Below are 17492 nucleotides of genomic sequence, written 5' to 3' on the forward strand. Positions count from 1 at the left end.
TTTGATCCTCCTGTTTGACTCATCCTGTATATCATATAGTATATGTCATATAGTATACAGTATGTCATGCGACGCTTCCCAGGGTTCACCAAGATACCTGAACAGCCTATCCTATCCTCAGTAAAAGTCTACAGCTCTTTCTGCAGCTTTCAGTGGTGCTCTCAGGCCAGCCAAGAAATGTAATCCCTCTGTGTTCTGGTTTTGCCTGGCACAATCGTTATGAGAAATACCCACTGAGCATTCATACAATATATTCAAACTACCTTAAATGTTGCCTTTTGATCTGGAGACGTAGTGGTTTTATGCTAAGTTCCTCCTGTTCTCCTGAGGTACTCACTCTGTCACGGCTTGTAAATTCAGTTACTCTGCTCTAAAATTGTTTTAGCATTTCATACTCAAAACATGTTCTTCGTATTCACTACCCAGATCTAATGACCATTTGTGAGGGTGGAGATGTAAACTGAATGGTAAAGTGAAAGTCTAAGGACTCCTTCCTCACCAGCATATTCCAGTACAATATTTTCAAAACTGCTACTGCTGTCAGCAGTCTCAGTCATGAAGAAGTACACAGCACACTGGGGACTCCAACTGATGAGGAAAGTATCCCCAACCTGTAAACTCTCCTAGTCTCAGCTGCACCTTGATTTCTTGTCCATGAAAATCACAGAAAGCAGGGGATCCAAGACATATCTTTGGTAAATCTAAAGCTTGGATTTTGTGTAGAGAAGCTCCCTGAAAAATAATGTATTTTTATGTTGCAGCTGACTGTTAGCTCAGAAACACACCTATGCACGTTAAAAGAGGCAGCAAAGGACAAAACACTAAAAAACAAGATTTTCGTTAGACTTTTAATTCTGATTTACCGGTAACTTTTTGAAAAAAAGAGCTGTGAAGACAATTTAATTTAATTTAGTTTATTTTTTGAATGGTTCTCTTGACTGAGTGTTGGATCACATAAACATTATGAAACACAACAAGAACAAATGCGTGTTTCGTGCCCATGGCTGAGGTACTGTATTTCTTATCCAGCTATGGTCAAGAGACTCAGTTTGAAGAAAGTCCAAAAGCTGAATGGCTTCAATGTTAAACTCTTGTGATAAATATACCTGCAAAAGCAGGTGGATTTAGCTGTTCTTGTTTATCATCTTATTTAAATATTATTTACAAAAATTAATCCAATAAAAGATATCTGTTATAAACTTCCCCTGTCTCTCTTTGACTCTGTCTGTGACCACTTTGGGTAAATGTAAGGTAGTCAGAACTCCATGGTGTTATCTCCCATAAGATGGCACTAGGTAAAAAATCATAAGTTCTCAAAGCACATGTAGACAGTATGACAAACTGCTATAATCTCTCAAATAAGTGTGCAAAGACAAAGAGTTAGTCATTTTTTTTGTTTGCTAGTGCAGAATCTGTATTGTTCTTCCTGATCTGATGTACCCTAGCATAGACTTCCCAGGTATATTATAATACCGACAGCATGGCACTGCCAGATCTAAACATTAGCGTGGCCAATTGCTCACGTACTAAAGTGACTATAGCTGCAGGTGAAAGTCCCATTTCACTTATGGTGTCAAGCAGAGTTGTGTTGCAGTGCAGCAGTCTATTATCCAGCGAAAGCACTGCGAAGAAGCTGTCTGTTGTTACGGTTCTTCCTTTGTCCAGAAACGGCTTCATAAGCTTTATGTCCACAGACTCTGAAAGTCTTTGCCCTGGGTTGTAACTCAAAATAAAGTTCTCAACAAAACATTGCAACATGTCTGAAATTGCAGCAAACCTCTTGTTTTTCACATATTCTGAACAGGTGTCTTTGTTGTCAAAGCAGAAATGCCGCATGATAGGCTGATAGCGGACACAGGACATCATATCTTTGATAGCCGGTACAACAAATAGTTCTGAGGAGGCATCAAGCACAGCAGCAACTGTGGTCATCGCTGCCCTTGTGAAAAGAATGGAGGTATATGTCATCAACTCAGAGAAGGAGGGCCAAGTTTGTTGTACCACATGAATGTCACTAACTTTTACAAGTAGCCAAAATTTACACAGAGTGTTACACACTCAAATCACATGTATGTTTTTATTATATTATAGTAATAAAAATAGCAGCTCATTCCTCAAACTACAGAGCACCCGGACTCGAACCCGGAACCTTTTGGTTATAAGGCAGCAGTTCTTACCTATGCACAATCCAAGAATACATATCAACTTTCTTTTCCGAATGATTTTTTTTTACTTTGGTTATATTCTTGAATAAAAGCGCATGTGTTTATTTGATATTTGGGCTAAAGTCATCACACATTATACACTTCACATCATTATTTGTATATCATGGAAAAAGTTTCTGCTTTAGGTATGTGTTCAGCATTTCTTGCCATCCTACACTTACACAGATCGTTGCAGACACGGAACACACATGAAATGTATGTATTCCAAATAACGATATATTATTTACCCTGTACAACTCCAGGTACCTCACACCCAGATAAACACACTTGAACTCTGAGAATTTTGTGACTGACTTCAGCTCTGTCAGGGTGGGGGGGTATGGGATAGCAGGCTGCTTGCTGCTTGTGCTGATCGGCACAATTGCAAAACAAAAGATGCTGATGAGGAGAGGTGCGAAGGAATTTAAGGTGGCCTGGGTTTTTACGTAGACTTCAGGGATTCTAGTATTAATGGACTCAAATGAGCAGGGCTAGTGTCACTTAAAGGCTAGATTGACAGGAACAACTCTTACAGTCTATGTAACAAGTAATTTCATAATGCCAAAAACCAAAAACCATTAGCCTGGACCTCAAAAAGAATGTAATCCATGCCCATTTTAATGGTGAAAGGCTATACTATCATTTCCCAACATTTTACAGTTTCCAAAACAGCTGTACATTGCATCATCACAAAGTACAAGGATGTACATTCTGTTAGAAACAAACATATCTGCGGTTGCAAGTGCATGATAACAAAGACTTTGGAGATAAAAATGATCAGAGATATCAACAAAAAACCCAAAATAACCCCTTCAGTGTTCCTTCTCATGAGATGAATGCAACTGGTTTATGACCGATAGTGCAATCTCCCATGAATGGACGAAAGTCGTTTCCAGTTACAAAATCAGGGCCTTCTCATTGACAAGTTATTTATCCATCAGAATAGTCATTGGTCAAATTTTAGGTCTTTGTCCTTGGGACTCCATTTTGTACCTTCTGACTCTTAACCTTTGCAGAGGGGCATCTGCAAAGATGTCAGTTCAACTCTGATTTACATGTTTGTTATCAGATGAACTATAGGCTGGTCCTGGTACGAAGAGTTCAATACCTTATTTTGGAACGCAGGCTGGGTGAAGGTGAAGCTGAATGTCTGTATCCTTGTCAAATCTGCTGCATTAACAATGGTGTGCCACTGGAGCCTAGCAGAATGGGCAAAGCCCACTTTGTCTTACAGCATCAATCGGTTTCCTTTTTAATCTCCATTTTGTCTGATGTGTAGATGATTTGCAAGAATGTGTGAGACAGAACAATAGAAAATGCATTGATCAGCTTTTGAAGTACCTAGTTATAATGTCTTAGTCTATTACCCATTACCCAAGGACAAAAAGTTGTTAAAAAAGAAAAATTAACGTCAAGCTGTTTCCAAAGCAACCACTTGTGATACGTTTTCTCTGATTAAATGCACAATTTTATATTTATATTACTATCAAGCAGAATTATTCAGTGCATTTATCATTAACGCCAAGTTATGTTCTTACTGCTATATAGTTTGTTTTAATAAAGGATTAAACATTATACAGTAAGTTTAAACATTGTTAATTTTAAATTCCGTAATTTAAGAAAAGATTGTCATTTAAGTCTTATCTGGGGTTTGAATTGGTTCTTTACTGGTAGAACACCGTTTAAACTTTTTACTGCTGCATTCATTCATTTTCTATGACTTATTTGACACCAGGTGGTAGGGCAACAGCCTTAGCAGTGAGGCCCATGCGTCTGTTTTCCTAGCCTTATTTGTTAACTCATACTGTGGGAACCAAAGGCATTCCCAGGCCATCTTGGAGATTTAAACATCTTGGCGAGCCCTGCCCTTGCCCGTAAAAACCTACACAGGGAGGCGTCTGAGAAGCATTCTATCAGATGTCCAAACCACCTCAATTGGCTTCTCTCAATGCATAGTGTCAGCTGATCTCCCGAATTTCTGAGCATCTCATCCTCTCTAAGGGAGAGCTCAGCCACCCCATGGGAAAGCACATTTTGGCCGCTTGTACCCACAATGTCATTCTTTTGGTCATTACCCAAAGCTGATGACCATGGATGAGGGTAGGGATGTACATCAATAGGTAATTTGAGAGCTTCTCCCTTTGGCTCAGCTCTTTCTTCACCACTATGGATCAGTATAGCAACTGAATAATTGCACTTGCCACCCCTATCTGTCTGTCAGTCTCATCATCTCTTTTCTCCTCACCTGTGAACAAGACTCCGAGCTACTTAAATTCCTCCACTTGAGACAGTAACTCACCTCCCACTTGGAGAGGACAGTCCACCTTTTCCTACCAAGGACCATTGCTTCAGATTTGGAGGTGCTGATCCTCATCCTTTATGACACTTCACAAACTGCCCCAATTCATGCTGGAGTTTACAGCCTGATGAACCCAGCAGGACTTTGTCATCTGCAAAATGCAGTGACTCATTTCCACTGCTTCACCTCATGGATTTTCAAGCTAGTGCAATCACAATACAGGCAGAGTACCACAAGATAACACAGTGTTCCTCACTTATTCTGGATGGCTGCATCTGATGTATTGTCTTTGTAAGTTTCATTGGAAAGGTGTCAACTAAATAAAGAATAATATATAGTGACATGTTAGATATCTCATTGCCTTGGTCATGAATTTGGAAACACCATAAGAATCCATAAGAATCAAGCGTACTAAGAACAAAAATGTCATGGTAGCCATGTATCTGTTTTTATCATCCATTTTCAGCACATGCTTATTTTAATGCATGATCGCATATAGAGTACACCTAAACTCTCTCTTATACCAGTCTAATTCAGTTTAAACCTAACATCAGCATCTGTGCTCTAGGAAAGGAAAGTTGAAATACCATGAAGAAAATCTATGTAGACATGGAGAGAACATGCAAACTATAAACAAGATTAAACAGTTTAATTGCAGATAAGATGTGGAAAGTAGGGAGAGGGCTAATGAGTTAAAACAATACTTTAACAGGCCTGACTATTGCCTTCCTACTCACAGTTTACACACTCAGGTGTCTTGGCAATCTGTGGGGTTTAACTTCCTTTGTGCCCTCACTTCAGTCCACATTGCTCTTGAAGACCATATACCACTGTCCACACACCCTCTGCTGCTCTCACTGCCCATTCTGCATACCAGTTGCTAGTGTCTCTGTCCTAATACACCAGCAATAATGATTTATACACACTATTCTGCCAACCAGCCTGCTACCTAGCTCTTCACAGTGGACCAGATGAAGAAGAAACTACTGAAACAATGGCAATGCAAACCTCATGGTTTTAATTCTAAGGTACCTAAAGAGTGAGCTGGGCAACTGTGTGTAATTTTTCAGTGTATCTTCAGTTTGAGGGTTCCAGCAGCATTGAGAACATATTGTGTGTTATCAGTTCCCAAGATTGTTCAGCGGAAACTCTTAAATGGCTACCAACCCCAAAATCACACATTATGAAGTCCTTGGAAGTGCTAATATTGGGTCATTTGCAACCCCTGATCAGAACAGCACTTGACCGTCTGTAGTTTGCCTACCAGGACAACATAGGTATGGAAGATGTTGTCCTCTATCAGCTGAAGAGAGTCTACTCACACCTGGAGAAATGGGGTAGCAGGGTGAAGATATTGTTTTTAGACTTCTGTAGTACATTCAAGCCCATACAGCCCAAACTGATGGGGGAGTAGCTCTGGTCAGTGAAGGATGATGCATTTTAGATAATGGACTACTTTACTGGTACACCACAGTTTGTGTGGCTTAAGAACTGTGTATTAGACATGTTCAGGAGTAGCAAGGCTTTCACAGGCCAGCACAGGGAACTGTACTGGCTCTCGTCTAGTTTACCCTGTACACCTTAGAATTTAGAAACCTTACCTAATCATGTGATATGGAAAAATTTTCCAATGACACCCATAGTTGTGTGTATCAGTGATGGGAAAGAGAATGAATACAGCATATTAGTGAAGGACTTTGTTGAATGGCGCAAATTGAACAACCTGCAGCTCAACATCAGTAAGACAAAGGAGATCATCGTAGACTTTTGGAAGGTAATGCCCACTCTGCCCCTGGTTCTAATTGATGGTGCAGATGTGGAGTTGGTGAGGACATACAAATACCTTGGGGTGTATCTGAATGATAGGCTTGAGTGGAGTACCAACACAGACAATGGCCAGAGTGGCCTATATTTCCTGTGAAGGCTGAGATTGTTTGGTATATGAATGCCACAGATAACATATTTTCTACTGTAGTGGTGTTTTCTGTAGCAGCCAATGTATTTTTCAATGCTGTAGTGGGCAAATGACATTGGTGATACCAACAGACTAAACAAACTGATTAAAACGGCTAGTTCAGGGGACTTACTGGAGAAAGTGGTACCGTGTTTCCCTGAAAATAAGACAGGGTCTTATATAAATTTTTGCTCCAAAACATGCACTAGGGCTTATTTTCGGGGGATATCTTATATTTATTCATGTACAACAATATACATTTATCCAAATACAGTCATGTCATCTTCTTCTGGAATATTGTCATAACTCTCCACATTCAAACCCTGAATTTCAGCCTGAGTTTCTTGCTACTCCAGCCACTTTTAGGATCCTCCAGAGACAATGTACATGCTTTGATGTTTGATGAATGGTTCGATGTGGTGAAGCAAAATGCCGACATACAAATTCATTCGTGGTGCTTTTATATTCAAGCGTCGCATGTTTCCGATCGTAATGACACGATACATTTTAAAAGTCTCACATACCATTTTTTTTTTTTGCACCTTTACAATATACCATCAGAATATACGGCGACATATTTGAGCCACAGAGGAAAAAAAAATAAGGACATAATAAAAATGTCTATTTTGTGATTAAAGTGGAAATTTCGGCTTTAACCTCATAGTTTACTTTATCATTAAAGCAGACTGTCGTAAATGTCATCTTAAAACTGACCCAGTTGTTAAATTGCTACGTGCTTCTGGGGCTTCCTTCTGACCTGACAGCAGCATCACCACACAGAACACATTAAATTTGTAATATTCCAGCTCTCTGCACATTTAGAATTCTTAGATTTATACTTGATATCACTTTCATGATGAAATGCATTAAAAATATGTATGTTACATTTTACAGATAAAATACTGCTAATAGTTATACATATGGGGTGGCACGGTGGCAGAGCGGTAGCGCTCCTGTCTCGCAGGGAGTCACGTCCCTTGTGATCCCTGCCTGGAGTTTGCATGTTATCCTGGTGGGTTTCCACAGTGTGCTCAGTTTTCCATCCAAAGACATGAAGGGTTGGGGATATGGTGAAGCTACAATGACGCCAGTGTATGTGTGTGATTGTGTTCACCTTGTAATGAACTGATGTCTGTCCAGAGATTTTGTTTCTGTCTTGCACCGATGCTGCTGGAATGAGCGCATCCCCGAATTGATGGATGTAATCATTAAACATCCTTTTCAGAGATATTGTGGCAAGGTGTCCTCGGAATTTAATGGATGTTTCTGGCACACGCGTCACATCGTGTGAAGTATAAACCTGGCCATAGGCACCTTACTTTTCAGCTGATTACAGTATCTTGACTAGGGCTTATTTTTGGGGTAGGGCTTATATTACAGAGCAGCCTGAAAAGCATACTAGGGCTTATTTTTGGAGTAGGTCCAATTTTCGGGGAAATACGGTAGAACAGAGGTCACACAGGAAGCTGCTTACTATTCTGAGCAATGGCTCTCACCCCCATATGAGGTTTTGGCTAAACAACTGTGTTGCTCCAAGGAACACTATGTGAGATTGTTTCTCCCCACAGCTATCATGCTCTATAATGAGTTACCTCTCTGTCAAGTCAGTATTGTTCAATGTCTGCTGAATGGTACTGAGCAGACATCTTAACAGACAATCATGCTTTGTGAAATTGTAACTTATAAGTATGTGTAATTCTAAAACAAACAGTAGTGCCACTGGTCTACTGCCAGGCCGCTCTCCTGCATTTAGAAAAGTCATCTTGGTTAGAGCAGTGTTGGAATCATCGGATATAAAGATTCTGTCATCAGAATGGACAGCCAACGCAGATTCCACTTTAGAAAACCCAGGAGGGGGTAGATGGCCAATTGGCTGAGTTTTCCAGTACTGTGACTTGGTTTTTGACATTCTCTTTTACAATTTTAATCTCTTAAATTGCCAACTGGCCATAGTTCATCAGTTAATTAATGGACAGATATTGTTGGTTTCAATTTATGTTCAATCAATTCTATCTTGTTCTTTGTGTTTTAACAAATATGCATTTATATGTGCACCAGTTATTTATTTAGTAATTTAACTTAGAATTGGCCACAGCTCTCTGAGCCTGCACTCAGTGTAGAGCAATATTAAAGTTGTATTGTTGTAATGAATTTACGTAGTAAATACCTACTCTTTGTTAATTTACTTATACATAATTCTTGTTATACGTGTATTTGTGTCCTTTTTGTCTGCTGCTATCACTCTGTAATTTCCTTTGGGATTAATAAACTATCTATCTACCTATCTATCTATCTATCTATCTATCTATCTATCTATCTATCTATCTATCTATCTATCTATCTATCTATCTATCTATCTATCTATCTATCTATCTATCTATCTATCTATCTATCTATCTATCTATCTATCTATCTATCTATCTATCTATCTATCTATCTATCTATCTATCTATCTATCTATCTATCTAATCAGTAGATTTTTCCTGGGGCCATCATCTCTCATAGCAAGTACTTATTGGGACAGGACCTTCTGTAAAGTCAACCCCCGCCCCCATCCTCACATGAACACACACAAACACACACATACACACATCACGCTTAAAAGCAAAAAGAGAAAATTCATCTTTCACTCCTAAATGCTCCCATCACCCACTCATTTAAATCACACACACATGTTGAGTCAGTTCAAAGCTGTCAAATTAATATCTACGCAACATAAAGAATCATCAAACATATGTTTCACTGATTTCATTCTGGTGTTATTATTTTTCCAAATGAGCAATTTAAATTCATATTTTTTTAAGAAAATTCATAGGAGTTGTACCCATTCACATAACTGTCACTGATTAGCCAGGAAGCAGCATTCAAAATTCACAGATTAGCTATCAAAATGAGTTAGCTAGCAAAAATTTGTCTTAAGAGGAACATTGATACAGACAGTTATACCTTTGATGATGAATGTTCCAAAAAAGTATGTCTTTGAAATGCCATCACATATTCACTATCTAATCAACAAGAAGAAGCAACTAGTGCTTCCTTCTAAGTTACATGGATAAAGGCTTCACTATATGGAGTGTTAAAAAGGTGTGTTATAGGCATTTTAATCAAGCTTGCTAGTAATAAATAAGTGGATAAAATTATTGAATCTGTGAAATATGTACCTGTGTCAGCTGCAACTGCTGCATGTTGTGTTTATGTTTTGGCAGAAAACATCTGAGGTCAGGTAATAGGTGGTGTCAGTTAGGCTGATCATATACAATATTCTTAGCTATTAAAGAAATCAACACACAGATGTGGATTAACTGTGCATTTACTGGCACTTATTCAGAAATCTTCACCCAATCCCCGCACTTTGACCAATTGCCATTGTATTATGAAGATCTACGTTTGACTGTGCAGGCACCTCATATCAGCATACCAGTGACAACCAGTACCTCTTCAGAAGCCTTCACAAGGGAAGCTCTTTGATTAATTGTTATTATATTGTAATGACACTGTCAGGATGCTATGATCCACACTGATCAAAGCCAGTGATTTGTTTATTTTATTACCGGGACCCCAGGAACACACCCAGCCTTGACAAGGCACACACTACTCACAAAGAGACACTTATAGTATAAAGAGACTGAATGAATAGGTAATAAAGTATCTATCAAATGCATAAGCAAGGCCAAAAAACAGGATTAAACAAACAATACATATGGAAAATCCATCCCTAATTCCCAACTGCAATAATAGTTTACACACATTGCACAAATGAAACTGAATGAAAAATCAGGCACTACACAGTAAAAAATACTATCTTACAATAAAGTCCAAACACAGTCCAGTACATTAGGTGCAGATGGAGATGGTGTGAGGAATGAAAACTCTTGTGAACAGCGCTCTGAATGAAATGTGAAGTTTTGTCTTACCAGATTCTAGTTGTTGTGTGAAGATTTGGTGTGTTTGGAAGTGCTCCCCAGATGAAGATTTATCCGGCCAAGATGAAATCACATAGACAAGAAAGCACAGAAGAAGTAGATAGAAACTGTAGTCCACGGTGATTGTAGTTGTAATCCAGTAGAGTGTGAAATGTAGAAACAAATAAACACCAGCGAGTTCAATTTTCTTTGCAATTTTTTAGCTCCTTTTTAAAGGGAGCACCTAATTAGCTTCCTTCCCAACAGCTCCCACACCCTCTGAAGCTGCCCAATGGTGTAACACTACCAGGAATACTGGGAGTTGTAGGCAATTTAAGTAGTGCTGCTACAACACAGCAATGTAAGTTTCATCCACACAGCACGGTTTCTTGTAATACAACTTAATGAGGGAAACTTTTTGTTTGCCATAAAGAGAGCACCGGCAATAATTTGGTTCCACTTCATGCACTGCAGGCGCAGACAGCATTGTGAGGATACCTGAGCACCTGCAACTTTTGCTCTAAGTCTCACTTTTCGGTTGTTTATGCCCCTTTGTTTTGAAGAGCTCCAGCTTCTCTGTGCTGACTATGCAGAGGCAAACATGGAGTAGCTTTAATTATTTTGTTATGAGTTAATTTTGCAAGTTACAAACTCTGACATTGAAGTGGCAAACTTAAAAATCAGTTATTTAATTTTGTTTTGGATTTTCTCTCAGGCCTTATGCATTGTTAACATGAATTCAGTGCATGGCCCACACAGACTCTACATATGTCTAATTTTGTAGATGCCTGACCCTTATAGACTGTGTGTTCTAGATTTTATTATACCTTAAAAATGTGTTAGAAGATGACTTGGAGGCAGAGAAAACTTGCATGGCCCATCAGACACTAATTTAAGATTTAAGCCCTATCTCTCCAAGTCATTAGAACTTGTCAGTACTGTGTCAGCCATAAAGAAATATGGAAGTGGTAAAGGCTCCAGACACTTGTTTAAAAATTGTAAGAGCTTATAAAAAATAGGCTAACTTGATTTAGCCATTCAGCAGACGTGTCTTGCTCCTTTTAAATTTTATGAATAAAGAACATTTAAAAAACAAAATAATTGACTTCTTCAGTTTCTTCAGTGTCATGTTGTTCATGAGTTTAGATCCTATATTTATTTGTTTGTTTTTTTATCAGTCTTTTTGTACTAACGGTATTTTTCTTTTATGCATAGCTATTTCAGTTGTGAGTAAGTAGACAAATGTTAAAGCAAATAAATCCTTTTCTTAACCTTTTCGGCCCTGGATTTTCTGTTTTTATGGGAAAACTTATTTTGTGAGATATTCTACCTTTGGGGTGTCTAGAAAGCTCAAAAATGAAAAAAAAAACAAACAAAAAATGATCACTATTATTATACAATAGCTGCCAAATACTTCAATCTCCTTGAGGAAATGAAATTAAAAGTGGTGCGCACAGTCCAGAAACGTCTATTTTCACTTCTATGTTTTGCAGTCTACGCTAATAGTAGCATGCCCGGTTCCAACAGCTGCAAATGTATCTGTGCTTTACAAAAACGGCTGCATATATGTACTAGTAATAGGATGTCAGGGCCGAAAGGGTTAATTATACAACATCTTAATATGACAGGCATCAGGATTTCAATGGCTACAGTTGTATAATATACTCTAAAAGTTCTTTAGCTCAGTGTTTCCCGAACAGTGGGCTGCCGCTGGTGGGTCACAAGTTCCTATTGTTAATAATGGTAGTGGTACGTGAGTGGAGCATGTCAGGTGTAGACTCCCCCCCCTAGCCTAGAAGGAAAAGATATTTGAATGGGAAACGCTGCTTTAGTTCATCCATTCACGTACTTGCTTCATCATTGTTTTTTTTCTTTTCTCTCTTTCTCAGGTCTGGAGTACAGCACTTTGAAGAATCGATAATAGAATCAGGCAGCCAATTCAGGTGCAGGACGTATTTGCATTGGGCAAGCATATAAAGCAGAATTAAAGGAGCTGCATCACTCACATCTGTTTCCAGAAGTTATTAACTAACTCATGAAGGTTAAGGCATCCCAGGAGAAAATAGAACTTCACATTGCAATCTGTGAAAAGTATTGATCAATATGTCTCAACCAAATTATCCCACAGAAGATGGGTGACATTCATTTAACTGTATTGATTAATCACAGTGACAGGCATTGTGCAAATTTATTATGCATACAATTTACTTCTTTGTTGCTGATAAGTTAATGTAGAATTCTAACCAGTTACTGCTCTCAGACTTGGATGTAGGCTTTGCATTCTGCATAGTATTGGCCCACCAGTGACACCAAGCAGTCTGATTCTTTAACTAAGTGCACAAGGAGGCACCAAACTGCTGACAAATCTTAACACGTCGGACATGTCGGGAAAAACAGAATAACCTCTTGCCAATAAATCTGACTGTGGCCTGTATTATGACTTGTAAAAAGGGTGCTCTGTCTTTGTGTGTGAATGATGCTAATCTGGCACACAATGATTTGCAGCCTGACCACCATTAGGCATCCAATATTATGACAGAATTTGTTGTTTGGGGAGTGTTCTCATAGCATTTTAGTCATCCAATACAGCAGAGATAGCAGCACTACAGGCATTGGCTGTATTAAGATTCTACAAGTGACAAAATATATGACCATCTTTGTGCTCTTCTTTGGTATTTACAAATGAATAGAGATTGTACTTCAAAGGATGTATTAGAAGCACAGATTTCTTCATCGTCTCCTTAGTCATATGTTCTGGTATATGAGGCCAAAGCAGAGGGCGGTTGAGAAAGTACCAAATTATTCTAAGTTTCTTCAATTCAAGAAAAGACAGCTGGAACTGACAGGAAAAGAATGAAGAATATTATCCTAAAGTATATTGCTGCTGTTTTCATATTTATCATTATTATATTCTTAATCTGTGATGAACGACACCCAGCTTTATTGAACATTGTCCAAAACAGAGCAGGATTTTGTGAGAACATGTAGAGCCAGAGAATGAAACAAAACATAACCAACTAAACACACGCACTTTGTTTTGTGTTTCGATTTCAAACAGTAAAAGATCTTTGGTAATAATATCAATGCCTTTTCAGTGAAAGCCCATTGATCTGGAAGCTGCCTGCCATTTAGCAAAGCTTATTCATCCGACCACTGGTGTACCTCACGCTGAAAGATGAACATCACCCCTGAAGTGCTGGAACTCTTGCTACAGAAGTACAACTTGTCCCGAGGCCAATTCATTACAATGTTTCAATTACAACCCTTGGTTTTTGTGCCAAGACTACCAAGTATCCTTCAGCCAATTTTTGGTATTCTATACATGGCAATATTTTCTGTAGCACTGGGAGGAAATACTGCTGTACTGCTCCTGCTTTGCCGCAAAAAAGCTTTGAAGTCCACCAGCACCTTTTTTGTTTGCTCATTGGCCCTCAGTGATCTTCTCATCTCTCTTGTCTGCATCCCAATCACATTTATGCAGCACTTCTCCACCAATTGGCTGGCTGGTAAGAAAATCCTAAAAGCATAATAAAGTTAACCTTCTGTGATCTATAATAATCCAGTCAACTATTGATAAGCCAGGTTTAGGAAGTTCATGTGGTGTCTTTTAGTTGGCCATAAATTATATTGTAAAATGAAGAAGAAAATCTGATTTACTCTTCCTGTGGTGCTGGCATTTGTTGAGGTCAGCTTAAATAAACAAAAAATTCATATGCAGTGTCACGCACGTGCAATTAGGAGGCAGTTAAAGAGCCTAAAGGTGAGTGAACTATCGCGAGATAAGGGGTCATCACGTGGTACTTACCTGAATCTCTTCTTTCAACGGAAAACCATAAGGAAATTAATCGCCTCCACTTCTGGGCACAAAAATGGCCGCGACAACGTCACTCCTGGTGATCCACGATGATGTCACTTCCGGCCCTCTCAGATTACTCCACTTCCGTCTCACCTTGATGACGCTGGTTCCGGTTCCTGTCTCCAACGTCACTTCCTGCCAACCATTTCCTGTTCCCATAATTCTTTGCATATATAAACGTTATGTTTTCTAAGTAAAATTGTTCATTGCACTTGAAAAAGACTTTGATCCATTTATTTCACTATATGTCTATATGACAATATATGGGGATGGTCCCCAAAACTTTGTGAAGATTTATTTTCCCGAAGGAATAATCACCACAATTGGCGTAGTCGAGCAGGATTGTTTTTCTTTTTTTTTTCAAAATATCGGAAGAACAGGACCTGAACACCGTACTCCGTAATATATCGCGCAATTATGCGATAGATTGGAGAAAATTAGGCCTATTCTAAAAGAGAATTTGGAAAAAGCACAAGCAGCGCAGTTGTGTTATTATAACAGAAACACCACCATCCTGGAATTTGTTCCAGGTGATCGTGTAATGGTACTGGTCCCAACTTCACATTCTAAATTATTAGCACATTGGCAAGGCTCTTACAAAATTAAGGAAAGGAAAGGCCTTGTTGACTATTTGGTTAAACAACCCAATTATTGACCGAGTGAACGAGTGTATCATATTAATTTGCTGAAACCATGGAAGGACAGGGAACTTGATCCCTTCTCTGGCCAGCCTCATTCTCTTTTTATGTCACATTCCCACCTTAATTTTGGTCCTGATTTGACTCCAGAACAACGACAAGATCTCGAAATGGCTATCTTGTCTGTACCTGAAGTTGTGAACGAAATACCTGGACGAACTGCGTTGATTGTTCATGACATCATTACTAACCCTGGGGTAATTGTCAGAGAGAGACCTTATAGGCTCCCGGAGGCAAAAAAAGCGGAAGTAGAGTTGGAAATCAGACCAATGCTAGAATTAGGGGTTATTGAAAAAAGCTAAAACCCTTGGTCTAGTCCAGTTGTCTTGGTTTCTAAACCTGATGGGTCATGGAGGTTTTGCAATGACTTCCATCGACTTAATCAGGTCTCTAAGTTTTAATGTGTATCCCATGCCACGAGTGGATGATTTACTCGATCGGCTGGGGAATGCCCAATTCCTAACTACTCTTGACATGACGAAAGGATATTGGCAAATTCCCTTAGCGGCCTCTACTAAAGAAAAAAACTTTTTCTTTTATTCTTTTTCTTGCTTTTATTACACCCAGTGGACATTGGCAATACAGGGTCCTTCCTTTTGGTTTGCACGGGGCACCAGCTACCTTCCAACGTCTGGTAGACACACTGCTATGGCCCCACAATTCATATAGTGCCACCTACCTAGATGATGTAGTCATTTATTCCAGCACAAGGAAGGAACATGTATTGCATGTTAAAACGGTACTCTCCATGCTAGCGTCAGCGGGTCTTCATATTAATCCAAAGAAATGTTTTTTTGGATTAAGAGAAGCCAAATATTTAGGCTACTTGGTGGTTGGGGGTATCGTTAAACCACAATGTAGTAAAATTGATGCCATCATTAATTGGCCCCGTCCGATGACTAAGAGGCAGGTTCAAGCATTTCTGGGTTTGGTGGGTTACTATCGCCGTTTTGTACCGCTTTTCTCCGAAATTGCTGCGCCCTTATCTAATTTAACAAGGAAATGAGCACCTTTGAAAGTGGTATGGGATGTTTCGGCTGATAAAGCATTTGGTGACTTAAAGTTGGCCTTTACTTCAGTACCTATATTAAAATCTCCTGATTTTTCTATCCCTTTCATCCTCCAGACCGACGCATCGGTCACAGGACTTGGTGCCGTGCTGTGCCAGTGCGTCGAAGGTGCTGAACACACCGTTATGTAACGCAGCCGGAAACTGCTGGACTGGGAGACCAAGTTTGCCGCGGTGGAGCGAGAAGCCTTGGCGATTAAGTGGGCTATCACGTTACTAAGGTACTACCTATTTGGGCGTGAATTTACTCTGGTGACGGATCATGCCGCTTTACAGTGGATGTCCCTTCATCGGGAGTCTAATCCCCGCGTCACTAGGTGGTTTTTGGATCTTCAACCTTATCATTTTAGTGTCGTAAGGGTTCCTTGCAGGCCAATGCAGATGCTCTCTCCTGGATCCACGACCTCTCGGTGCAGGTCACCCGAAGTGATGGGTCTGGGCTGGGGGGGGGGGGGGGGGTCATGTCATGCACGTGCGATTAAGAGGCAGTCAAAAAGCCTAAAGGTGAGTGAACTATCGCGAGATAAGGAGTCATCACATGGTACTCACCTGAATCTCTTCTTTCAACAGAAAAACAGAAGGAAATTAATCACCTCCACTTCCAGGTACAAAAATAGCCACGACGACGTTACTTCCTGTGATCCACGATGATGTTACTTCGAGCCCTCTCAGATTACTCCACTTCTGTCTCACTTTGATGACGTTGGTTCTGGTTCCTGTCTCCAACGTCACTTCCTGCCAACCATTTCCTGTCCCCATAATTCTTTGCATATATAAACGCCATGTTTTCTAAGTAAAATTGTTCATTGCACTTGAAAAAGACTTTGATCCGTTTTTTTCACTTTGTCCATAAGACAATATATGGGGGCGGTCCCCAAAACTTTATCTTGTTTTGTGAAGATTTATTTTCCCGAAGGAATAATCACCACAACAGGTTATCTGTTTAAAATTAATACAAACATTGCTTTAGAAGCAGAAACATTCATACAGTGCCTATGCAAAGTTTTCACCCTCATGGAAGTTTTCACATTTTATTGTTGTACAACACTGAATCACATTGGATTTAATTTGGTGTTTCTGGCACAAATCAACAGAAAATGGCACTTTAATGTCAAAGTGGAATCAGATTTCTGCGAAGTGACCTAAATTAGTTATATATATAAACACATAAAATAAATGATTCCCCCTCTTCAAGTCAGTATTTAGTAGATGCACCTTTGGCAGCCATGACAGTTCTCCGTCTATGTGGACAGGTCTCTCTCAGCTTTGTATATTTGGACACTGCAGATTTTCCACATTCTTTTCTGCAAAACTGATCAAGCTGTATCACAATGCTTTGGGATTATGAGTGAACAGCTTTTTTCATGTCCAGCCACAGATTCTAAGTTGGACTGAGATCTGCAGAGCACATTGTCATTGTTGTTTTTAAGCTATTTCTGTGTAGCTTTAGTTTTATGCTTTGGGTTGCTGTCTTGCTGGAAAGCTAATCTCTTCCTAAGGTTGCAGGTTT

General features: G+C 39.4%; 1 protein-coding gene across 1 annotated transcript in view; it reads left to right on the plus strand.

The window, feature by feature from the left end:
- Nucleotides 1–17492, plus strand: part of LOC114649978 (pyroglutamylated RF-amide peptide receptor) — a 103765-nt gene that overhangs the window by 18466 nt on the left and 67807 nt on the right. Inside the window, exon 2 of the mRNA XM_028799427.2 lies at nucleotides 12249–13865. Within this exon, the coding sequence (XP_028655260.1) occupies nucleotides 13535–13865 (331 nt within the window). The 5' untranslated portion in view covers nucleotides 12249–13534. The remainder of the gene's footprint in view (nucleotides 1–12248; nucleotides 13866–17492) is intronic.

This window comes from Erpetoichthys calabaricus, chromosome 1, assembly GCF_900747795.2.
Source record: "Erpetoichthys calabaricus chromosome 1, fErpCal1.3, whole genome shotgun sequence".
Lineage (NCBI taxonomy): Eukaryota > Metazoa > Chordata > Cladistia > Polypteriformes > Polypteridae > Erpetoichthys > Erpetoichthys calabaricus.